Source organism: Balaenoptera borealis, assembly GCF_965194805.1.
Source record: "Balaenoptera borealis genome assembly, chromosome: 9".
In the NCBI taxonomy this organism is placed as follows: Eukaryota; Metazoa; Chordata; class Mammalia; order Artiodactyla; family Balaenopteridae; genus Balaenoptera; species Balaenoptera borealis.
In genome coordinates, this window is record NC_138873.1 from 30745257 (window position 1) to 30770829 (window position 25573).

Sequence of the window (25573 nt, forward strand, 5' to 3'; positions counted from 1 at the left end):
CACTCTATACTGTTGAATAAAATGTAATGACACATTGAGAGTGATTTTCAAGGAAGACCTTGACAAAAGTATGAGGTGATAGAATCTGAACTGAGATAGGAGAAGCTGAACGGAGCAGAAGTAAAAGCTGGGTTATTTTTTTAAAGGAGGAACTGATAGGAGCAGAGATTATCTGTGGAGGTGTGAGTAGTAAAGGAAGAAGTTAATAAAACTGTGGTTTTGAATTTGGATGGTTGGGAGAATGGCAGTACCAGGAAATAAAAATCCTTATAGATAAAGGGTGAATACAATTTTGGATACATTGCACGTGAAAAGACGGTAAGCCTTCCAAGTGAAGGTATCCAATGGACTTTTGGGTATGTAATCCTGAATAAAGGTGATGATTGGAAACTCCTGGAGTAGATGAGATTCCCAAAGGATGAAAGATGAAGACAGTGTAGTATAATGTCAAGGACAGAAGTTCCATGACCGTAGTTAGGGAATGGGAATAACAGAGACAAACTGTCAGAGGCGGACAACCAACAATGGAACCTTCTGGAAGTGGGGAGTATGGACATCCTTGCCTTATTCCCAGGACTTACTTGTTCCCAAACTTAGTGGGGAAGAATTCAGCCTTTCATCGTTAAGTGTGATATTAGCTATAGGTTTTTATAGATTCCTTTTATAAGGTTAAGGAAGTACCTTCTGTTGGTAGTTTACTGACAGATTTTACCATGAATAAATGTTTTAAATGGATTTTCTACATTATTGAGATGACTGTATGATTTTTTTCTTTTTTAGAGTTTGGTATAATGAATTACATTGATTGATTTTCTAACATTAAATCAACTCTGCATGGTCATAATATCTTTTTTTCTTTTTTTTTTTAACATCATTGGGTTCTATTTGCTAATACGTATTTTTAAGAAAATTTGCAGCTAGGCCCATGAGAGATATTGATCTTTTTTTTGTAGTGTCTTTGATTTTGTTATCAGATTAATGCTGGTGTCAAAAAATGAGTTAGGAAGTATTCCCTCCCTTTTATCTTGTGGAAGAGTTTGTGAAGAATTGATATTACCTCTTCCTTAAATATTTGGTGAAATTCCAAGTGAAAACACTTTGGCTTAGAATTTTCTTTGTAGGAAAATTTTTACCCATAGGTAGACTATAGGACTATTCAAAGTATCTGTTTCACTAAGTTTTGCTGGTTTGTGTCCTTCAAGTATTTTGCCTGTTTCTCATCTAATTTATTCAAGCTTTTTACATCAAGGTGTGCATAAAATTATTAACCTCTTAATGTTTGTAGGATCTACTGTAATATTTCTTGTTCATTTCAATTACATCTATTTGTTTTCTGCTGGTCCCATTTACTCTTTGTTTTATATTTCTCTTTTCCTGCCTTATTTTAGATTGACTTTTTTATGATTCCATTAAGTAATATTATTTAGACTAGAAAGAAGGCAAGATGTGAGCTCTCATGTATCATAACTGAAATTCTCTCAATGAAGGGAGAAGTATGATCATAAGCTGAGGTTGGGGAAATGTTGGCATCTTATATAGAGAAGGTTTAGAATATTTGTCTCGGGAGGTCTCCCAGGAAAAGCAAGAGATTAACATGTGGATTTCCAAGCATTAGTAAGGGCACAGCTAATTAAACAGGTAACTGATAACACTATTTGGATAGCTAAGGTGTACAATGGTCAAATCTGAAGATGTCTCCAAATAGACCCTAAAAATTGGAGAATGCAAAGAAACACTTATGGAATTACAGTGGTGATTAGGCTATTTCACATTTCAATTTTAGTTTTATTCAAATCCATTCATATTTTCCCTCAATGAGGTTGAAGATATCAGCTTGTTTTAGACAACCACATTTTTCCAGGAGTCCAGAACTTTGACATAATTGGCATCTGTCTTTTCTGAATATTGAACACTCAGTGGTTTACACGAGGCAGATGAGCTCAAGGGATTTTCAGTAAGTCCTGAATGAAGTTTCTCCTGCTTTCTCATAGCTAAGTTATCTGAAAAGCCAGAAAAAGGTGGAATAGCTGAAAGGAATTGGTTTTGGTGAGTGGAAATAAAACAAATGGAAAATTGGCAAGCCAGCTGGATATTTTGTGGGACTAAGGTTTTGGAAACATATTTGCAAGACTAGGATAATTATTCTACTCTTTGAACTGATTACATTTTGTACTGTATTCCTTTTGTTTGCAAAAACTGACTACTTGAATCACGTAATGAAATGTGAGCTTGGTGTAAAGGCACAGTTAGTTTATATAAATCCCTTGTTGTCCACAGGCATTGTTATTTCATTTACATACTGAAATCTATATGATCAAAAGTGGGAAAACCATAGTATCATAGGAATATTTCATTTGAATTGCTTTCACAATTACAGCTGGTTCTCAGAAAAAAATTTTGGACAAACCCTGACTTCAGCAGTAGAAAAAGTTAACATTTTATGTGAAAAAAACTTGATAAGATGATTTTGTAGCCAGAAAGATATAAACTAACCCGTCCTTTTCCAGCAGTGGCCACTATGATGTAGAACAGTAAAGAAGGACACAGGCTTGGATCTGACTGCCTAGGTTTCAATACTGGCTTTACCACTTACCAGCTGTGTGACCCTGGGCAAGACGCTAACCTCTTTGTGCTTCATTTTATCTCATACACTTGATCTGAAGATTAAATGAGTTAATACGTGTAACATGATTAAACTATAGAATGTACACAGTAAGTTGTAGTTGTTACCAGAGTGAAAGAGGTTAGTTAGGCTCTGTGCATTACCGATAATGTGGGGTCTGAACAGTATCTAGATCTGGTACCCTGGATATCAAATTTACACACACTTGATAACTAATTTAAAAAGGTGCTAGGAGGGAATTCTCTGGTGGTCCAGCGGTTAGGACTCTGCGCTTCCACTGCAAGGGGCACGGGTATGATCCCTGGTTGGGGAACTAAGATCCCACATACCACATGGCCAAAAAAAAGAAAATAGATGCTAGGAATAGAAATGCCAAGTACCATCCATTTGAGTATGACGGTTATAGACAATTTAAAGTTCTTCTCTTGTACACTGTATTTTCTCTGTCAAGCATGCAGTCATTTCTTCAAATGTAATTTTAATGTTAGAAAAACTAATTATAATTATGTTTCAACATGTATATTCTAAATCAGGTCTTTGTGATTATCAAAAATAAAATACCCTTATGTACTGAAAAACCAGTATAATTACGGCAAATTTTGTGTCTTCTGTAAGTGATAAAAATTAACAACGCGATTTTTATAACTCTCAACATAGAAAGCTAATGGTAAAAAGCATGGAGAATATTTTCGGGAAAAACCAAACTCTAATTGCAGAAGAGGGAAGGAGATTGGCATTGAATGAGCTCTAACCATGGTTGGCAGTTTTTTCCCTCATATACTATTTCACTTATTTATCTTTCAAAATCCACAAAATAAGTATGTATCATCTCAATTTTATTAATGTTAGAACAGAAGTTCAGAGTTTGACTTCAACAATTCGTCAAGACATTTCAGAGTAGAGCTGTGGGTCAGATCCTAGTCATTTGATCTCAAAGCCCATGCCCTTTCCATTGCATCTGTCTGCCTCCCAGAAGTGATCTTACACCATTGAACAAGCTTAGTATGAAAATTATAGCTGAACCACCAAAACAAAATGTCCCTAGCTTTTCAATATCTTATAATTCAACTAGTGTCATTTTTTTTCCATATTTTCCCATTGCATTTCATTTTAATAAACATATGCCATTAAAGCTCCTACTAAAACAACCTATAATCTCAGGATGGGTCTTCTTGCTTTTAGGAGTGCAGAAGGGAAGCACCATAAGGTATAACAGTGGAAAAGTGCTGACCCTGGCCCTGGGCCTTGTGTTGCCATGAACTAGTTATTTGATTTGGAGCAAGCCATTTCCCAGTGTTGAAGTTCTTTTCATTTGCAGAATGAGGAAAAAGTACTCAGCGATTGCGAATATTCATTCATTCCATCTCTTTCAATGCTCTGTGGTATTATAAATCTATTACTGCCTTTTCCTGAAGGGCCAGAAGTTCAAATATGGACCAGTTTCCTAGGGAACTCTCCCTAGTCCCAACTATGGAGTATCCCATACTCCAGCCCCTTGGAAATTCCCAGGACTTAAAAAATGACTATAAATACAGGGTTTTGTAATAAGCAAACTGAGAATTAATTTTTTAAGGTGATATATGTACACTCAATCTAAATTATTTTCACCCTGAATTTAGGACATCCTAATTTTTCTTTTTCATATTTTCCACAGGATTATTTTACAAATGCAAATAGAGAATTGAAAAAAGATGTTCAGCAAGATTACCACCTAGAATATGCCATGGAAAATAGTACACACACAATAATTGAATTTACCAGAGAACTGCATACATGTGACATAAATGACAAGAGTATAACGGTAAGGCGTCTATCAGTGAATGCATGCATGAATAGATTGTACATTTACAAATGGGAAACACTTTACAGAATAAAAAGAAACAAATATTTTAAAATAACCTTTAACAACAAAGTCACATAGTCTTCTTTGGAATATTTTTGAATTCTCTTTAGAAGCCACAAAAAAATCTAAGGCTATAAATTTCAATGAAGGCAATTTTTGTGTGAATCTAAAATTTTGAAGAGCTGTTTAAAGTGTGTGAGATTTTACCTGTAAAAGGTTTTAGCTTCTTTATAAAGTTTGAAAATAGGTAATAGATAAAGGTTGGAAAAAATGGTATTACACAAGAGAGAATTATGATACTGAATATTAGGCTGTAATTCATCTGAATTGTAACTGATTCATTTTTGTAAATTTCTAAAGTCAAGATGAATAGTAGACTGATGAAAATTGCCTGTCAACATATTAAACAAGATTTCTTATTGTCAGACATCATGCAAAAATTAACATCTTTGTGCATATGCAAATTAGGTATCTAGAGGATCTAAAATTCATGTGGTACTTTGAAGGTTTCCATGAATTTCTTGAATCAATTTCATTTTGTATAGACCAACAAAATTATCATTTTTATTTGGTAAGTCAAAGCTTTAAAAATGGGAATGTAAAAATCTGAAGCAAATTTGATTAACATTCAGCATAAACCGTAAAAGAGGAAGAAAAAAAAAACACATGCAAAGACATGGACCACTTTTTAATGTAATATACAGTGCAATTATACTTTAATTGGAGTAATAATTATAGTTGTTTGACTTAAGAAAGAATATAGCTTTTAAAATAAATAGCTTTTGTTTTATTATTTATTTTCAAAGTTCTTATTACAAAGATCTGGCAAAATCATCTTTATCTGTGGGGGGACTGAACTGTTTATACCCCAGCAAACCCTCCCCACTGCCCCACTGCCCTTTGGGCAATCTCTCATTTACTAAATGGAAACCGATTTCACTTGACAGTGCTTTCTCTAGTTGGGATACCCCAGTCCCTAGGCAATTCCCAGGATTCATAAAATGACCATAGATAGATTCTAGGATAATAAACAAACCTAGAATCAGAAGTTCCTGCTGTATTTCCACTTTCTGTAAATTCATACATGTGAGTGGGCTAGTGTCTGGGAAAAATCTATTGTGAAAATAAAAATCCTGACCTGGGAAGTCATTTTAATTTTAATTGTATTTATTTGTTTTCCCTAAAATGTTCCATGGCATAAAAATAGGTTTTAATTTTCCCAAACCCCTGCTGCTTAACAAGAGTATTTGCTTGGTAACTACTAGTTTGCTAGCTTGGAGGTTTAGCATGACAATGATTTACTGTTGCCGTAAGCATGAAAGCATAACTACTAAATCAGTTGTCCTTCATTCTATTTTGGAACACATAATCTTGCATGGGAGAGATGATTTCTTCCAAAGAGGAACTCATCTATTTGGATTTTTAATGACTTAATCAGATTTACACAGTTCATGTGAGAGACCATATTGATAACTCCAAATGTCATTATTTTCTTTTTTGAGCTTCTATATCCTGCTTTGAATAGAGTTCTTTAAACTCAATTCAATGGTAAGCAAAGTGCTCTCATGAGACATAATCATGCCCCTGTCTGATCACCAGGAGAGCACGGTGAGGGTGATCTGGGCCTACCACCACGAAGATGTGGGAGAAGCGGGTCCCAAGTACCACGAATCCAGTCGTGGTACCAAGAGTCTGCGGTTATTGAATCCTGAGAAAACCAATGTGTTGTCTACAGCCGTACCATACTTTGACCTGGTAAATCAGAACGTAAGTTTTTTTTCAGGTTTTTATGGTTCTAAGGGTGGGTTTATTGAAAGTGCATAATAGTTTTTAAATTATTGTTTTTAATAGAATGTCAAGAGAATGTGACTTTTGTCCCCCTCTCCTTTTTTTTAAGACAGGTCCCCATCCCAAACAAAGGTACAACATATTGGTGCCAAATGTTTAAGATTCCTATGCTCCAGGAAAAGCATCATGTAGTAAAGGTATGTGACTCACTCACAGGCTAAACCTAATTTGTATGAACAGAGGAGAAATTGTTCTTAAAATGAAAATAATATAAAATTTATAGAAATGATTTTCAGTTATTTAAAAGTTACATAGAGACCAAGGAACTGGCTTATCTGACCCACACACTGTCCTAAAAGTCACTGAATTTAGTGAGAAGCTCGGATTGTAGCTAGTATTTTGTGTTTTGTCTCCTAATTTTATATGTTTAAAGGTTAAAGTTTTGGGATGCATTTGTATACCTCTGGTTATTTCGTAGGCAACAATTCAACATTTGGAATGGTTGGAATTGCAATTTAAAATAATATATTTATGTATCAATAAATTCTATCTGGGAAGTTCACATTCCCCTATATTGTTTGAGAATATCTGCTTCATTGAAAATACTGGATATTGTCATAAAAATAACTGTTACAGTATATTTTTGAAAACAGGAAAACAAGAAAATTGTAGTGAATTTCTACAGAGTTGAAAAACACAGAATGGAGTAATAAACAAAGCCTAATTTGCCTGTGGCATCTAATTCCCTCCCACCTCCTCTAGGGATAGGTCTCCCAAAACTTTTGCATCTAGTTAGTGACTGAACAAGTATTTTAAAAAATTTACAGGTCCTTGGCTCTGTGCTAGGAATTGTTAGGCAGTTCCACGGAGGCTGAATATATGTTTCATGCTCTCAAAGAACCTACAGTGAGATTGTAGGAGACATGACCAAGACACAGGAAAGAATAGGATAGAATTAAATAGTGCACACAAAATACTGCAGACATTCAGAAGGCCAGACATTGCTGACTTTTTGTCCTCCCCCAGACTACGTAATGAAGTAGTGTGGATGTGAGAAAGGGGGAAACTTCTAGATTCTGAAATCTAGAGGGAAATATGCAGGTTCAAATAGCAAGTTGGCTCTTTAACTATGTGGTCTCAGATAAGTCACTCTGGGGTAATGCTGCAGGCCCCGTTTCCTCATCTGTAAAAGAGGGTTATTCGTCCCACTTTTCCTACCAACCTCAAAGCATTCTGGTAAAGATGGAAACACTGAGCACATTCTATAAAGTGATTTAAATTAGTTAATTTCTAATATATTTCTCCAGTGGCATAGATCTGCCTTTTGTTTACAGAGTGATTCATAACTACTTAGAGAAGCAAGAGGAGTAGGTTGAGGGAATGTTTATTGAATTAATAAGTAGTGCTAAATATTTGTAGGATATTTTTACAATCAGAAGATTTACCAACAGTGTGACTGTGGATGAGCCAATTCCTCTCCATGCAATGTTAGTTTCTATTTCTTGCATGTGAAAGGGGAATGCAAATTCTATTCTTACATACTTAATACAGTGCCTGAGTCCTTCCCTTAAATCAATGAAAAGTCTTTCTCAGAAAAGAGAATGTTATATTTATACATACTGTGTGTCGTACATTACTATGTGTTATTTGCAGTAAATTTAACTGGAACCTGGCTTAAGGGTCAAATGTAAAACTATAGGTTAAGCAAATGTTTCACAAACCAGGTCCTTGATTCATTTTTCAGCAAATGTTAATTGATAGGATGTAAAGTCCTTAACCACTTACCTGAATGCATTTTTATTCTTGTTTTTATTAATGCTAGTAATTAAGTTGAATGAAATAAAAACAGTTGTCTACACTTAAGGGATGGCAGTATATGTTCTGACTCTCTATGTAGGGTATTTGCTTAGGACCTCATCTAAGAAGTCTTAGCTAGCTTTCCCGTCACAAGCATATCATAGTAAAACTCAGATATGTGTGCATCTATTATCTAAGGGTGTGTTTGGAATTAAGTACTTTCGGGTTCACATTGCTGTCTTCATAGGTATCAAGAGGGATCTCAGTGACTGGAAAGGCTTTGGAGCAGTTTTTTTTGTTTTGTTTTGCTCTGGTTTTTTTTGCAGTGGTTGGAGATCTGTAAGATGACAAAAGGTCTTTACTCTGAACAAGAGGGGATTTGAGGGAGGGGCGGCAGGTTGGAGAGCAAGGCTTATACAGACTTTCGTTGTTGCAGGGCGGAGGGTTGGTGGCTAAAATTTTAGACTCTGTTATTACTCATGAATACCACTTATAGACTAGATTCCTGAGCTTGTTGGTAATCCCTAAAATATTTTAAGTCATTAAGTATTATGAAACATTTAACTCGCAAATGAACTCAAATAGGATAATATACAAAAAACAACAAACACAAAAACAAGAGAAAGCTCTATTGGAAAATAAATTGAAAATATTTAGGTTGTATAAATTTTGAGATAGTCTTTCAAAAACAGTTTTAATTTGCAGCCTCTGCCAGTTTACAATAAAATTTTAATAAATGTTTAAAGTAGAGTTCATAGATTTCTAATTTATCTTAAGAAATTATCTAATTTCCATTCTCTTTTCCTTAGCAGAGATGATTTCTTTTTTTTTTTAAACATCTTTATTGAAATATAATTGCTTTACAATGGTGTGTTAGTTTCTGCTTTATAGCAAAGTGAATCAGTTATACATATACATATGTTCCCATATCTCTTCCCTCTTGCATCTCCCTCCCTCCCACCCTCCCCATCCCACCCCTCCAGGTGGTCACAAAGCACTGAGCTGATCTCTCTGTGCTATGCGGCTGCTTCCCACTAGCTATCTATTTTACATTTGGTAGTGTATATATGTCCATGACACTCTCTCACCCTGTCACATCTCACCCCTCCCCCTCCCCATATCCTCAAGTCCATTCTCTAGTAGGTCTGTGTCTTTATTCCCGTCTTGCCACTAGGTTCTTCATGGCCTTTTTTTTTTTTTTTCCTTAGATTCCATATATATGTGTTAGCATACTGTATTTGTTTTTCTCTTTCTGACTTACTTCACTCTGTATGACAGACTCTAACTCCATCCACCTCATTACAAATACCTCCATTTCGTTTCTTTTTATGGCTGAGTAATATTCTATTGTATATATGTGCCACATCTTCTTTATCCATTCATCCGATGATGGACACTTAGGTTGCTTCCATGTCCTGGCTATTGTAAATAGAGCTGCAATGAACATTTTGGTACATGACTCTTTTTGATCTATGGTTTTCTCAGGGTATATGCCCAGTAGTGGGATTGCTGGGTGGTATGGTAGTTCTATTTTTAGTTTTTTAAGGAACCTCCATACTGTTCTCCATAGTGGCTGTATCAATTTACATTCCCACCAACAGTGCAAGAGTGTTCCCTTTCCTCCACACCCTCAGAGATGATTTCTAATAATTTAAGAAAAGTGTATCTTCTTTTCATAGAACCAAAGACTACTATATTTCAAAAATCCATTGGCTAAGTGCTTCTCCTTATTCCTTATTTTATATCCCACACATTGGCTGCATGAAAAAGCCTCAGTCCTTCTCTGGTACAAACAAAAAGTGCTTTGTCAGAAAAAAGAACATTGCTTGTATATTGTATTATGTTGTGTGTCATTTGCAATGAGTTTTAAGAACATATTGATTACACTAGTATTATGAGAAATCAGTGGTATTCTCTGGACTGTATTTCAAAGCAAATGTTTGTAATTGAAGTTGAAACGTTGATAGTATTGCCTAGTATACATTTAGTAGTTGTAATAACTATAAAACTAAGCAGGTAAATAAAATATATCAGTGGTTTGATCAATGAATACATTTAATAGAAATGACTAAAATTCAAAATACTAATTACAGCTTAAATTTTAATCATATAATGATAAAAATGATTTACTACTAAAGTACAAAATAATAAGGTAAATAATTTCTAAAATTACAACAAAGATAAATAATTTTATCTGTAGGAAAGATGGGATTATGATATAAATTATTGGTCATTCCAATTTACTTGTGATTCCAGTTTATTGATTTGTATTTTGATGCTTGCAAAAAATGTCTAAAATTATGACTTGAAAATGTTGATGTTGTCAGATGACAGATATGGAGATTGTGGAAAAGAAAATTCTTGGTAAATTATATTAAAACCATACTTCTCATATGAGATCATCTCTGTGAGTCCCTCTTGAGACCCACTCTCCAGCCTATCTCTTCATATTTAAGCATGACCCTATTTGAGCTTTGCCAAATATGTGATATTACCCCAAATTTAAAATTTTTAGAGAAAATGATTCTTTCCACTCTCTTTAGTCAATATAATATCATTATCCCAACTTATAGTAATGCTTGGATATACTCTGCTAGAAGCTGGGGCTGTCAGTTGGTTTAACACACTTTTTTATTTTTCTTGAGGAGCTTTTAGTGTCAGGGTATTTTCCCCATAGATGAACTAAACTTCTGATTCATCTGTTTAAATCTGATGTGTCTTAATCAATTTAATAAATAGTTGTTGATGGCTTATTATGTTAAAGAGGAGGAAAAAGGAAAACAGCCAGGCTGAATCACCATCCTTAGTCATCTCCCCTTAAAAGAGATGACTCCCTAATAGGGAGGCAGTAGGTGGGTTCTAGGCTTTGATGGGCCAGGTTTGAATCCCTTCTTTCTATTAGTCACTGAACGGCGGGAAAGTTATTAATCACGTGCAACTCAGTTTTACATAGGAATGATACTTTCCTGATGGGATTGTTTAGACTAAAGATTAAATAGCAGGTTTAAAAAAAATTTTATTAGCGCTTAGTACAGTATCTAACACAGAAGAGTCTTAATAAATTCAATTACTCTTATCAGTCCATTTATTTTCAGTTTTGCTCTCTGAATGACTTTTCATTGAAAACTACTATTTTGCGTGAAGGCCCAGAAAAGGACAAACATCATGCTAGAAGGTTGACTATTGCTGAGTTTTAAGAGAGGATTACTTTTACTAGTTGTGTGATCATGGGCAAAGTAATTACTGTCCTGTACTTCAGTTTCCTCATCTGGAAAAATGGGTATAATAGTTCTCACCTAATAGGGTTGTTATGACCCTTAAATGAATCAAAGGCGTTTAATATTTGTAATTTAGAACAGGGCCTGGCACATAGTGTTTGTTAAATAAAGTAACTAAATAAAATTATGTTGATCACTAGTGATACACAGTTGCTAATCTGTTAAACATCTTGTTAGGTTTCTGGGTTTCTGAGGGATTCCACACCAGCCAACCCTTTCTAGACAGTCAGAGTTCCAAATAAAACAGAGATTGTTGCTCATTTCATCTAGGGAGGCCACCTTGAGAACTCTCTGCTCAGGAGAAACGTGAAGTTGAGTGAAAAAAACACTCATCATTCTCCTCTTCAGCAGTCTACACAAGAAGTGAAATGCTGTGCTTTATACTTGTTACTGGACAGAACATCTTTCTTGCTATGAAATTAGATGCCGCTGTTCTTTTTCATTGCTGGCATTCATAAATCTGAGTGATTTAATTTGGGGAACGTTTCCTAGGATAAGAGAATCTAAGCACAATTGACACTGAATAACCATGAAATGTCCTTGAAGCCAGAGTACTGTATAGCCATGAAATAGTCACTCAAAAATTGATTTTCCTGTGCTAGACACACAGCATGAACCTTTGACTTTATATACAAAATTAAATGAACACTGCTGTCCGGTTTCCCTATTATGTTCATTCCTTCTTCTTTTTGAAATAAAAGGACACCATCAAATGGAGAAATTTAGCATTAACACATTCTGAAACGTCAAGTGTGATAGCGGGTTTCTATTTCTGAAAATGTGTAAGACTTCAGGATTAAATTTAGTAAAACTTGGAAATTCTCAGTGTCAAACTACATGATTTGACAACAATTAGAATGATCTCTTCTCAGTCAGTGTATCTTCTTCCTTTTTTCCCTGAAATGATATTTCAAAATATATTTTAGTTGATGTGATTTTTTGCCCCCTGATGGAAATAGCATTTTGGTTTGTCATCAGGATGCATTTTCACAGACTCCATGCTTTAGTTCTCATTCTTTCATTGTGTGTTTCACTTTACTCTGTGGCAGACTAGTAGGTGTTTGTTATTGACTGTTGACTGAACAGTTGTTTGTATTTTCACCCATTTTCATTCCAACTCTATAGTACTTTTTTGGGTTTCCTGATGTTTCCCTTTTATCTTTTACTAATTCAACCATATTTCCTAAAGGCAAACTTTAGCTCTTCAGATAGATCTATTTAGTATGTTGAAAGAAATTAGCTTTCCAAGTATGCTTCATGTAAAAATACTTTCCATTCCTTTTAAATACTTTGCAACACTATATGTGGTTCTTAAATTCTTAATACCAATGCATGACCACTGGCACCTGTGGATTTTATCACTGATTGACAAAATGGATGATTTTTGACCTTCTAGAAAAAAATCATGCTGTAAAAACATAAGAATCTTCTTCTTTGGGAATTTGTCATCCAAAATTTATAAATACCAAAATACCAAAATAATTTTACCCTTATGTCCAAGTATATCTAAGAATATCTGAAATGTTGTACAGATTTTATCTACCAGAGAAGAGATGAAATTACTTGGGCATTTACTGTGGCTAAAACTATAACTTTGAACAGAAGAGAAGTTGGTAGGAGCACCGCCCCTAACAATAATGAGTTGACTCAAATTAGCACATTTTAAAAATTACTGACTTAGATTGTTCAGTGCTGCCAAGTTCTTTCTAGATCCTCTTGGGTCATACTGACTTCACTGAAACATTGGAGACTGTCTAGCTACATGGGTGTTCTTAGTAGCTGCTTGAGAGTGGAGGTAATTGAATTCACTTTGAAAGCATGTCTTTTCATGGAAGTGATTTATTGCTAACTCTGTCACTAATTAGCTTTCTGACCCTAGAGAAAGCACTTAACCTCACCCTGATCCTCAAATTCCTTGTCTGTAAGATAAAGGGATTGGACCAGATGATTTCAGTTGGCTCTTTTTTACTTCTGAATATCTATGACTTGCTGAAAACTAAAAGTGAAATCTGTGCTGGGGTTTGGATGCCCCGTGGTGTGACTTCCTGATACGCTTCATTCTCACTATCCCTGGGCATGCCAGGGTGACAATGCTTAGGACCCCACTGCCTCCCTTAAAGTTAAAAGTCCTCCTTCTTGAAGTTAAAAGTCTCCTTCTTTAGTCCCTCGGTCATAGGCTCTCTTAGCATACATTCTGAGGCTTAGGTTTCCATCTGTAAATGGGGATAATAATAGTACTCGTCTCAAATGGTAACTGTCATTATCAAATGAGATAATATCTGTAGAGTTCTTATATATTTGGCATATATTAGATAGCTCAATAAGTACTAGCTATATTCCCAATTTACATTGGTGTTCAGGTACCTCTAAATCTTGGATATAATCCAAATAAAATAAATCTAAATAAACAGACAAACAACTAAATAACTCTAAATCTTGGGAATAATGTCCTTTTAAAATAAGGATAGAATTAAGAGTGCCAGGGTGAGGAAAGCTTGTAGGCTGGCACAGCACACAGGATGGACTCTAGAGACAGGTAGGGGTTGTGTTCTAACTCTGCTTTTCATTAGCTCGATGACCCTGGGCAAACTAAACTCTCAGTGTGCATCTTCCCTTGTGAGGTAGGAAAAACAATTTCCAGTGAAGATGAAATGGTTACAAGTGAAGACACCTGTTGCATAATCGGCTCATAATTGCTTGTTTTCTTCTCTTGATGGGGATTATAGAGATGGATGGCTATAAATTCATCGAGTATTTTCTCATACTTAAAGTCAGGACCGCACTGAAACCACGGTAGGCAGTAAGTCTCTATTTTATTTTGACGAAAAGATTCCCTGGGAATTAGATTTCATAGCTTGTTTCCATTATTCTAAACCAAAGGAAATTTAAGCTAATTTCCTCCTGTTCTGGCTAAGTAAGGATAAAAACCAGCTGGTGACTAACCTCTGGGAAATATTCTTTCACATTCTTAGATCACCCATTAGCCTTCCACTCTATGGCCTTAAATAATTTTCAGCAGACATAAAAAGATAGTTATTCTTCTTTGTTGCTCTTCTACCACCCAACTCTACCCCCAATCTGGTACATCTTTTTTTTTTTAAGTAGTTCAAAAGGTTGGATAACAAAATTGAGAAGCATTAACCCATCTATTGATAATTATTGGCTATAAAAATTGGTAAATAATAGCACTTCTATTGAAAGAGTACTAAGATGTTTAGGTTGGATTCTAGATGTTGATGGCACTATAGGATTAAGAAGTATGGTAATATTAAGATATGAATGACTTTTACTTACATACAGGTAAGTATGTAAGCAAAATACTTATTTTTTTGCTACTTTAAATACATTATCTTGTTGGATTTTTCACAGCCTCCCTTGAGGTAAGTTGAATTACTACCACTTTCCAGATGAACGCAGTGAGGCATGGCAGGCATAAGTAACTTCCTTAACATTGCACAAATTCTGTGAAGTAGAGCCAAGATTGAACACAGATCTTCATAGCAAAACTAGTGGATCTTTCTCTCTACAATACTACTAGCCCAGGACTTATGACTTTTCTAGGTGATATATATCAAGGAAACATAATTTGAATAAGTTCCTCAGTACCCAGGCTACTTTTATGTCCTATAGAATCAGTGCATAGACAGAGGGCTACATGAGCAGATCCCACTGGAACCTTCCAGAAATGTCAGTGTAAAGATCCTGGGAACTGACTTAGACCTGGTTGGATGGCATTTGAGTACACAGAGGCCTACTGTTTTCACTCTTGGGGATTGGAAATGCTCACGAACAAGAGATGACACCTATAAAGTTTCATTTGTGATTTAGGAAGTCATTTAAATAAGATTCGAGTTAGGCTGATTAGGTGAAAGATTATGCATATGGATACAAAAGGGCACGGAACGTTAGATCTCAGAGATGATGTTAGGGAGACAGGAACTTCAGTGGAAAAAAGGTAGCTTGCTAATCTTATTGGACATGTCTTGTAGCATAAGGATCATTGGAAACAAGCCCATAGCCTTCTCTATAAGCTGAGTTACAATCCTCTTTGGAGTTAAGTGAAAATAACGGCAATGACCTACTTTATTGCCCTTCACTGGCAATGTGAGAAAAAATACTAACATTTCCATTTGGAAGTTAAATGTATGGCAAAGTGCCTAAAGAAAAGTACCCTAAAAACGAGAAGAGCCACATTGTTGGAGAGAGGTTTTGAAGTGTTGATATCTCCGAGTGGCTTAAGAACCAGACTGAGTGTGGGTTCTAATCCTGCAGTAACCATTGGTCAGCTGATCATTCATGGGCTGCACCACAATGCTTCTCAAGAGATTGAATTCATGTTAATAACACAAGTCAAAGACTATAAATCTATGTAACCAAGACGTTGTTCTAAGTGACCTTTAACCCTTAAAATTCTATGACTTTAGTGAAATATTGAAATTGATAAAACTGGAAATGTATAAAATAAATCGACACATTCATACAATTTATAAAATAAACTGTAATAAAAAGTTATACTAAAAATTATAAAAGGAATGAAGATAATTTGTGTGTGTGTGTGTGTGTGTTCTCATGGGATATAACATGCCAATTTTATTTTGATGTCTATTTTCAATGTAAAAACTTCTATACTTTTCAAAACAGGATGACACCCATTATTTCCTTTTTAATGCAACACTGAAATTTCTTATAGTTTTTATGAATGGAGCTTTTAGTAATTAGTAGAGAAAAGTATATATGTGGTAGAAACTTAGTTTAAATAAATCAGTTATTTACTATTCAAGTTTATAAGGCTGCACAGTTGTGTTCTTTAAAATATCAAGCCTCTCAGTGCATTTAAAATGAATGTATTTCTACATCAAAAATTCAGATTATACTTAAGAGTTTAATAATATATCTATTTTATGAAGAAGAATATTACACTCACATATCAAAAAAGTTATGGTTGAGTCTTGCTTCATTGAATAATTATATTTTTCTTGATTCCTAACCTAGGGTACACATTAGAACCATGTGGATAGAATCTTTAGGGATGCAGTCCAGGCCCTTACGTTAGTGGCAGTTGTTGCTGTCATTTGGAAAAGTTCCTTAAATGATCTTGATATGAACTCTGTGGTTGAGAATCACTCTTTTACATGTATTAAAATTTCCCAGGAGACCATACTTAAATTAGATTTTATAGCACCTAGTAAAATGCTCTTCATATTACATAGCATCGGTGCATATTTTTATAGTAATACACTGTTTTATTCAACAAATGTTGTAAAAATTGAACACACATCAAACATCTACTATTGAAATGCACTGTTAGTTGTCTGCACATGAAGATTTAAGCAATTTATGGTTTTGAGATAGTTTATTCCTGATGCGTTGCACATTTTTTGTGGAAGTGGAGAGGCGAAAACACCAGCTGTTTCCTGGAGCCACAGCTGACATTCATTATAAAATTTCAACATGAACTAATTCAGATATAAGGGATACTTTCTTCTACGAAGGAAAAAAGACTTATGTTCTAGGGAAATATACACCTCGAAGTTAACTCTGTACATTAATGCTTATAATGTAATGGATCCATTTTGGAAACTGTATATGGAAGACCACCTTCCTGACTTTTGAATGCATTCCATTACCAACAAAGAGACATCTTTTCATCACTGAAATCCCACTGAATTGCTCTATGTGGAATCTTAAATATTGACTAACGGCCAGACCATGTAAATAACTGTTATTGAGTACATAAATGCTAGAGCCTTTCAGCCTTTTAGCTTGGCGTGAGAAGTCCTGAGAACATAGGAGAGGCACTTTGTTTGTGATATGTTTCAGAAATAAGATGTGTACTTAACACACAGTATGCTTAATCAGCTAGAAATATACCTTCCTACTATCCTCTAAATCGCAAAGAAGAATCAATGAGTGTCTAATGAGTGTCCACTTCAGAAAATTCTATGTCTTTTGTCAGATACAAGACAATATAAGACATAACCTTTCACCCCAATGACCTTCCAATCTAGATGGGGAGAAGAGATGCACACATGCATAACAGAGAAACCCCAGAGCCGGCAAGCGAACATGGTGTCAAACTACAAAGTACAGGCAGTTGAGGCAAAAAGAAGGGAGAGAGCAGTAAAGTTTTGGGCACAGTCTCATGCTGTATGGAAAGAATCATTTGGGGAAAGTACAACCAGTTGGATCTTAGGTAAGGATCCAGGTGTGGTGAGGACGACTCGGAGCCAGCCTCCCTGTTCACGTGCTTAAGCGCCAACATAAAACTAGATGAAAGACAACATTTACTGAGAGCACTGTACATTCTGTGAGTCATCAATTCTCATAAAAAAAAAACCCTAGGAAGTAGGTAGTAGTATTATCCTCATTTTAGGAAACTGAAGCCCAGAGAAGTTACATAACTTACTCATTGCTGATAATTCTCCTGTTTGTATACTTTTCCCCGAGGAAGAAATGTCTCAAAGAATCCTTGATGCTCCAGCCAACATCTGCCTATGCTAGAGCTAACCAGCAGCGGCTGGCTGAACTTTAAATTCATAGTCATGCCAGATTAGAATGCAGAATCCCTGCAGTTACTTGTTGTCAGGGTAACTGCATTTTTTGATCAGAGAATGCCTTAGGCATACTACACCAAAGCCCCTAGTGTCAAATATTGAAAGGGACTGTAGACTGTGGCCTTCACTACCTAAATGGGGTCACTGATTTTATCTTGAATGATACCATTGTGTAGCTTTATCCCCAGTCATGAACTTATAGTTTTACTTAATGTTAGAACTCTGGCAAGTTGCATCATACACTCCAAAATAGAAACCAAGGCTACCTCTTAATTGCACACATATGCATGTAACCATTTAGCTCTTTAAAGAAAAGCTGCAGACACTTCCTCAGAAGAGAGTGATGGCCTTTCAGTTCTCATGGAAGTGAGAGGTCTTCCCTAGAGCTCTATTCACTGTAGGGTGACTTGACTATTGAGTTTGTTGGACATCCATTCGCATTGTCAACATCAGTCGAGTTTTCCCAGTAGTTTACAAGTATGTAATGTGCGTGGGCTTCTTTATACAAGAGGTTTGTATCACTTAGCTGTCCATTTTGTTGAATCATGGACCTAGAAAAGATCTCAAGAGATAGTTTATTTATTGCCTGAGCTTTGAAAAAATATTTCTTTAAAACCACCCTCCAAAGATGAATGTTTCTCATAATTATTAAAATATTCCATAGACTTTCCAAATTTATCTTTATTAATGAAATTGGATATTTTCTCCACAATAGCTGATTTTAACTTCATGGCTTCAAGGCAAATTAGTCCTTTTGAATGGAAACAACACAGTTTCATGACAGCAGTAAATACCATGGCCTGTTATTGAATATGCCCCTCTTACCTTTTATGATCTTGGTATCAGTATATGCCCATATGCAAAATGGAAGTAATAATTCCTGTCTTCTCAAGATTACTCTGAAAGTGCTTTAAGAATATTGAATTTTCAAAAACAAATATTTGTTGATTGTTCTTTAGGTACCAGGCACTGTGCTTTACTTACTACTTATGTCATTTTGCAGATGAGGAAACTGAGGCTCAGAAAAATTAGATGACTTTCCTAATGTCCCAGAGGATTTAATATTGTAAAACATATTCCTGTAGTCTAGCAGTGGGAGCTTACACAATTTATTTAACTTATATGAACCTAAGTATCGAGGACCTTGTTTTCATGGTCACTTAGAGCTGGTTTCAAATCCTGGCTCTCCCATTTGCCACTTGTGTGACCTTGGGTGACTTAAACATAACTTCTCTGGATGTCACTTTCCTCATTGGCAAAATGGAGACACTACCTATTCACAGATTAATTATTTGAAAATGCTTGTAGAGCATCTGCTCTAATGGCATATGATATATTTTACTCTGACACTCTAAACCTTCTGTTTGCTTTTGTCATCATTTATTTCATGGTTGCAGAAAATGAAGTCTCGTGAAAAAAAACCTGCCTTCCTCATCCAGTTAATTAATTGAAACTATGATTCAAATTTAGGTCATGAATCCCAAATTGCTGTTATTTATCTGCGTCTTTCAGTATATGAAATACAAAACAATTTTAAGGTAAAAAATATACCCAAGAGTTATATCCCTTTCTACTCGGTCATCTTTTAATAATCTCTAATGAAAGAACTTTTAGAGCTTTTGGAAAAGCTCTAAATTACTTAAATGTAATTGTCCAGTAATTTAGAGCAGTTGTGAAACTCACTTTGATCTCATTGAGTTTTCTGAGACATTAAAAAGAGGGAAACATTGAAATATATTTATATCCAACTGGATTTCATATGGTATATTAGCTCTTTATAATTTGCCGTTCACTCTTTCTACTATCTTTGCTTTTTGTTTCTATATTCACTTTTAAGATAAAGCTTGGTTCCTCTAAGAACTAGCCTGCCAAACGTATCTTATTTGTTATGTAAGGCAAGCTCTCATTGCAAGAAGTTGTAGGATTCACAACTGAATTAAATTTACAAGGTTAGAGAACTAAGTTCTTTTTTTACATGATAAACAGGAAATGTCAGTACTCTGAGTAATATTTTCCACTCATATAGCAAATAATTCCAACGGATTTTTGGGTTGGTCACTTTATTTCAAAGTGTATTTGTTCCAAGTGCTAAAAGATATTTTAAAGACTATTTCTTCTTCAGCTTGAATTCATAATCATATGATATTTGTATGTGATATGATGTCCTCCTGGACTGACCTTTAACAATCTTGAAAAGAGATCACAACTGTTAAAATTTTATCCCTCATTAGTTGAAAGATTAAGGAGTTTGTTCTGTGCACTGTTTCTCAAGAGAATGCTTTAGTTTTTTCTTCTTTTTGGGGGTCTATTTTGTATAATGTTTGTGTCTACCTGTGCTGATTGGATATAAAATTTGAAAACTGCATTTAATGAAGTGAATAGATGTTCTTATTTTTAATTTAAATGCTGGGAGTTTTTTAAAAAAGTATTTTCTAACGTGTGTACATATTTCATTTTCGATGTAATGAAAACTTGTTACAACAAGAAAAAAGTGAACTGTATAAAAGAAACAATAGCGGTGTCCCCCTTCTTCCAAATTGCACTTCTCTGGGGTAACCAATGTTAACAGACTTATTTGTTAATTTCTGTAACTTTATGCTCAAGGAAAAAATTACAGAATTATATAGGATTTTATTGAGTTAATATCCCTTCTTTTTTGAAACAAAAGTAGGATCACTATATATATATATTACTTTGAAATTTGCTTTTTCAAATTACCACCCTTATCATTGCAGGTCAAACTATAATAATACATACACTTTAATATTTATATAATTAAGTTCCCTATTACGTATAAACCACAATTCTTGCAGCGATCCACAATTGATGTGCATTCAAGGGGATTTAAATTTTTTTTGCTGCTATGAACAGTGCTTCAATAAATATTCTTGTAAGTATATGCTTATGTATTAGTGGTTTCATTTCTGTAGGATAGGTTCATAAATGAATGAGTTTGTGTATTAGTTTATAGATAGATTAAATAGTTATAGATTTTATAGATTTTAACTACTTTATAGATTAAATAGTTTATAGATTAAATAAATGAGTTTATAGATTCATAAACTTTAACCTTGAGTAAAGGTTATCTGCATTACAAATTTTAATTTATTCATTAGATTACTTTCTAAAGTTTACACACTAGCAATGTGCCGATATTTCCTCATTCCCTCTCAAGTACTGAATATTTCAGTCTTTTAAGTTCATTGCCTACTAATGGATGAAAACTAGTATTTATGAGTGCTTTAACTTGCTTTTTTCAGTGAGAGACTGATGCTCTTTTTATTTATATTACCTCTTTGGTGAATTTGCTGTTCAATTCCTTACCGATTCCTTTTTAAAAAATCCTTTTACTGAATTACATATATAAAAGTGTACAAACACTAGTATATGACTCACTGGATTTTCAGAAGGTGAACTGACTCATGGAATCAGAGTCAAGATCAAGAAATGAGAACATGACCTCTCCCCTGGAAGTGGCCCTTGAGATCCCTTCCAGGTACTGTTTCTCTCCAGACATAACCACTATTCTGACTTCAATCATTGTTTATTAACTTTGCCTGTTTTGAACTTCATGCAGAGAGAATCAGATATTCAGACTCTTTTGTGTCTGCCTTCTTTTCCTCAACATGCTGTGTGAGTAGCCATGCTTTTGCGTGTAGAAAATCATGTGTTCATTTTCATCTTTGTGTGATACAGTGTTTGTCTGTATATTCCAGATTTTTTATTTGTTTGTCTCAGTTAGCTATTGCTGTGTCCCAAACCACCCTGAAATTCAAAGGCTTTAAATAAATACACATTTATTATAGTTTACAGATCAGCTGGCAGGTGTTCTTCTGTTTATTGCTTTGCTTATTCATAGGTCTGTAACCAGCTTGGGTTGTGTAGGTGGTTCTTCAATGGTGGCTGGGCTGTCGCATGTGGTTGAGAGTCAGCTCTTTGTAGGCTGGCCTAGGAGTCCTCAGCTGGGAAGTGGGCTCTCCTTTATAGTAGCATGTTCTCCAGAAGTCTAGATTGAGCTTTTTCAAAGATGGTGGCAATGTTCCAAGCAAGAAAGTAGAAACTATAAGGCCATTTGATGTCTGCCCTTAGGATTGGCATACCATTACTCTTGCCCCAAGAATACAGTTTCAACCTAGATACAGGACAGTTTTTCAGTGTGTAATGGTTCTAGTTGCTCTGTATCCTTGTAAATACTTGATATCACCAGTGCTTTCCATTTTTAGCCATTCTAGAGGGAGTATAGTGGTGTTGCATGGTGTGATTTTTAACAGGTTTGCTAAGGTATAATTGATGTCCAATGTCTTGAGACACTGCTCAACATCGTTACTCATTAAGGAAGTGCAAATTAAAACCACAGTGGGATTAGCTATCACATACAAAGCTACTACGAACGCTCTTTTACAAGTCTTCATATGGACATATGTTTTTATTACTCTTGGATACATATCTAGTAGTGGAACAGCTGGACTGCATGGTGTGTATGTTTAATTATTTAGGAAGCTGCCAAATAGTTTTTCAAGGTAGTGGTACCATTTTATATTCCCATCAGCAGTGTATTAGAATTCCAGTTACTTCACATCTTGCCAACCCTTTAATTTTAAGCTGTTCATATAGATGTGTGATAGAAAACTGGTGAACAACAGAAATTTATTTCTCACAGTTCTGGAGGCTAGGAAATCCAAGATCAAGGTGCCAGTAATGTGGGTTTCATTCCCAGACCTCTTCTTTTCGCTTGTAGACAGCTGCCATCTCACTGTGTGCCCATATGACCTCTTCTTTGTGCAAGCACAGGAAGAAAGAGACAGCAAACTCTCTGGTGTTTCTTCTTATAAGCCTTTAATTCCAACAGGAGGGTCCTACCCCTGTGACTTTATTTAACCCTAATTACCTCCCCAAAGCCCCATCTTCAAATACCATCACATTGGAGGTTAGGACTTCAACATATGAATTTGGGGAGGACATATTAACCCAGATTTGTGGCAGAAGCAGGTTTTTCATTGGCTGCCTTTGGTAGCATTTAGATTTTTCTAGCCTACATTTCACTGGAGTTGTATCAAATTGAGGGGTCCAGGTTCTATGTCTAAATGGGGGAGGGGGAAGAGATATATGTCAAGTTCAGGCTCCCCTCTCCTATCATTCAATTAGCCTATCCTGTCACCATTATTCCCAGAGACTCTAGGATCATAGTATAGACATACATTCTCATAGGAGCCTCAGTTTCTGTTTTTGTTTATCACTTTGATTTCAAACATATATACATATAAATTTACCTTTGAGAAATTTCCCTTAATTTCTTACCGAGCTTATCAGTACATTTGAAGGTATGTTTAAGTTTTGAGAATCCAGATGTTTTCCAACTGAGGGGTGTTTAAAACAGCTAGCTAGCCTACTGAAAGCTCAAGCTCTGATGGATACATTTCAGTTTTGCCAGATTCAGGATTGAGGAGGCTGGAATGCCATGACCACAGGCGCAGAGAACAGATCTTCCTAGTAATGTTTGAGGATCTTGTGACAGAATCCTATGGAGCATGGGTAGGAGGTTGAAAATTGAGTTTCTCTTGAGGCAGAGCGGAACTGTTGCATTCTGACTAGAGGAATGGCATGATTTGTTGTTGAGATTTTAGAATACAGAAGATTAGAGATAGGAGTTTAGCTTCTAATCTAGGACAAGTATACGTGAGAAGAAAAGACAGCCTCCACTGGGAGAGTGGCTTGGGAAATAAGGAGAGAATACACACAAGTGTTGTTGTAGAGGTGGAAGTTGAAACACTTGGCAGCTCACTTGATGTTAGGGGTTAAGATTAATAAAAGTCCAAAGGAAGAGATGGTTCATGGGGGAGAGAAGATGACGAGTTCTTTCTTGGAACCATTATCATAACTCGATTTATCAGATCATTTTTAGGTTTCTTCTTTCAACTGCCAAGAAAGTAGATTGGCCACATTTCTGAAACTGCACATTTCTCTCATATGAATACCTATGAAGGTTGTGAATAATGAAGTTTAGATTGAGTGTGGCTTTCATCTGATTGAGAAGAATATGGAATAAATCACCCATGCTTTTTATGTTTCTCTCATAAATAGATCCATTTTGTGTGTAATTACTATAACAGCAGACCTAAGAATATTTAAGCTCTGATAAAAAGTATTGATTGCAAAAGTTATTTGAGATTTAATTTAAAGAAGATGGAGACCATGTTTAGGAAAAGGATCAGACCTGTTAAGACTAATGACCCGTGAGCTATTCCTTGAGACTCTGAATGCCTGAGTTTGTCATTCAGGTCACCATTGAGTGCCTAGTGAGAAGAGAGAAATATGCTGGATTTAGTGGGGGCAAAGAGGAACAACAAAGTAAAAATGACAATATGCTAATTAATTCTGGGTGGTTATTATAAATGATGTTATTTTCTATAGGTATAAACTTTTTAAAATCAGAAGCAAGCAAATAACTTAAAAGATTAATGAGATACTTGCTTTGCTTTCCAGAAACCTACATCTAGAGGAGAAGACTTATTTATTCAAATAGCTAGAAGGCAGCAGGAGACTGAAGGGCTTTGAAAAGGTGAATTCAGCATGATCCTGTTTACTAAGCCAAGCGAAGGCTTCGTGGAGGAGGGGTTATCCATCTAGAGTGGAGGTTCACCCACAGAAGAGCAGTGTTAACTCAGCCATAGCCTGAGTGAGACACTCTTCGTTTTGTTGTTTTTCCCCTTTTCATGGAATTGCCCTATAAATGAGGACTTCTTTTTTATGGCGGCCTCAAGTTTAAACATGTAGAGAATAAGAAAGAAACAAAGAGAGGAGCCAGAATTATAAAAGCCATCCGCTGGTATTTGTTTAATTTTCCTGAAATGTAAAGACTATACATACGTATTTCTTTTAATCTTTAAAAATTTTTTTTTATTTAAAATTTAAAAAAAAAATTTTTGACCGCATGGCATGCGGGATCTTAGTTCCCCGACCAGGGATGGAACCCGTGCCCCCTGCAGTGGAAGCACGGAGTCTTAACCACTGGACCGCCAGGGAAGTCCCCATATGTATTTCTTAATTGTAGTAATGGCTAATAACAAATTCTCTGAGATCACCTTCTTTTTTTTTTTCTCATATTTATATTGACTTAAGGTTAAATTTTTTTTTTAAATTTATTTTTATTGATTGATTGATTGATTGATTGCTATGTTGGGTCTTCGTTTCTGTGCGAGGGCTTTCTCTAGTTGCGGCAAGCGGGGGCCACTCCTCATCGCGATGCGCGGGCCTCTCACTATCGTGGCCTCTCTTGTTGCGGAGCACAGGCTCCAGACGCACAGGCTCAGCAGCTGTGGCTCACGGGCCCAGTTGCTCCGCGGCATGTGGGATCCTCCCAGACCAGGGCTCGAACCCGTGTCCCCTGCATTAGCAGGCAGATTCTCAACCACTGTACCACCAGGGAAGCCCTCACCTTCTTTTTTATTATTTTTATCACCCTTTTTCCAACCAGAGGGCAAAGTTCCATAAATAAAATCAAATGACTCTTTGAAACAGTACTGTAGTGTTAAAGTACAAAATTATTTTTGACCCTTATTCCAATTCTTTTTCTAACCATAGCTCCCCTTTCAGATCCCCACTGCAGTCTGTGTGGATAAGAAAGGGAGACAAGAACTGTCCCCCAAAGAATGGGACTTAAGCTAGTCAGCCCTGGGTGCAAATTCAAGCC

General features: G+C 35.6%; 1 protein-coding gene across 2 annotated transcripts in view; it reads left to right on the forward strand.

The window, feature by feature from the left end:
* The window catches only part of MOXD1 (monooxygenase DBH like 1), an 86103-nt gene that overhangs the window by 16886 nt on the left and 43644 nt on the right, over positions 1 to 25573 (forward strand). For both annotated transcript variants that reach the window (XM_082406367.1, XM_082406368.1), the window contains exons 2-4: positions 4278 to 4424; positions 6066 to 6233; positions 6368 to 6451. In XM_082406367.1, coding sequence (XP_082262493.1) covers positions 4278 to 4424; positions 6066 to 6233; positions 6368 to 6451 — 399 coding nt within the window. The remainder of the gene's footprint in view (positions 1 to 4277; positions 4425 to 6065; positions 6234 to 6367; positions 6452 to 25573) is intronic.